Source organism: Ursus maritimus, unplaced genomic scaffold, assembly GCF_017311325.1.
Source record: "Ursus maritimus isolate PB19 unplaced genomic scaffold, ASM1731132v1 scaffold_17, whole genome shotgun sequence".
NCBI lineage: Eukaryota > Metazoa > Chordata > Mammalia > Carnivora > Ursidae > Ursus > Ursus maritimus.
This window is the reverse complement of record NW_024424119.1, coordinates 58,664,334-58,665,317: the sequence shown is the minus strand read 5'-3', so window position 1 is coordinate 58,665,317 and position 984 is coordinate 58,664,334. Positions and strand designations below refer to the sequence as shown.

The 984-nt window shown below is 70.1% G+C and overlaps 1 protein-coding gene across 1 annotated transcript in view; it reads right to left on the bottom strand.

Annotated features, from left to right (window-relative positions):
- The window catches only part of KCNT1 (potassium sodium-activated channel subfamily T member 1), a 107,855-nt gene that overhangs the window by 36,443 nt on the left and 70,428 nt on the right, over positions 1-984 (bottom strand). The window contains 3 exon segments of the mRNA XM_040631368.1: positions 32-266; positions 469-707; positions 797-941. Coding sequence (XP_040487302.1) covers positions 32-266; positions 469-707; positions 797-941 — 619 coding nt within the window.

Here is a 984-nt window from a genome sequence, read left to right as displayed (position 1 = left end):
GAAAGCTTTTGTCCTGGCACACGGCACTCACTCCACCACAGACAGCCCCTCATCGTCCGACGGCGTCATCTCGTCCTCCGACGGGTCACTCAGCAGGTCGCAGGGCAGCAGGGCTGAGCTGTCCGCCAGCTCCAGGACGGGTGCGATGCTGGGCCGCCGGCTGCCCGAGCCGTTCTCTGTGGGCAGCGCGAGCTTGCCGCCCCCGCTGCCCCCGCCACTCTGTGCCGGCAGGCACTCTGTGTTCTGGAGGTCCATGGCCACTGTCCCTGGAACAGAGCAGCTGACCTCGGCTGGCGGCTCCTCCCCAGGCTCTCCCGGGGGCGGCTGGTTGCCGGATCGCAGGCGGGACCCCCGGCGCGGGGCACCCCCTCCCCCAGGCACCAAGACACCAGTGCCCACGAGGGCGCTGCAGGAAGGTGGGGACAGATGGGGACCCGGAGACGCAGGGGCGCCCGTGCCGCGCCTCACCCACGGAGGCCACGATGCTGTGCATGGGCAGGCGGGAGGACCCGTCGTACAGACCCTGCCCCGAGAAGCCCTTCTTCTCCTGCTTCTCCTCCTGCTTGACGATGAAGGCGGAGTTCTCCTCCTTGGTGACGTTGATGTAGAAGCAGGTGTCCGAGGCCGCCAGGCTGTGCCGGGGCCCCGGGTTCAGCAGGATGCTCTTGTCGTCCCCGCGCTTCAGCCCGATGAGGCACACGCCGTACCTGCGCGGGCGCGGCCTCAGGGGCTGTTGGCGGCCATGTGGCGAGCAGACCCGCGTCCCCAGCCCCCGCCCTCCCGCCGGGGCGCGTACTTTTTGTGCGCGTGGAAGGCGGCGTAGGTGAAGCTCTTGCCCTCGTACTCGCGGAAGAACTTGCTGTCCCCCATGCGCACGTGGTACACCTCGTTGCCCGAGCAGCGGCCGTACATGCGCTGCCACTGCTCCGGGGACTCCTGGCCTTCCCTGCACAGGCGGCCGCGGCGTCACGGGGGGGGGGGGGG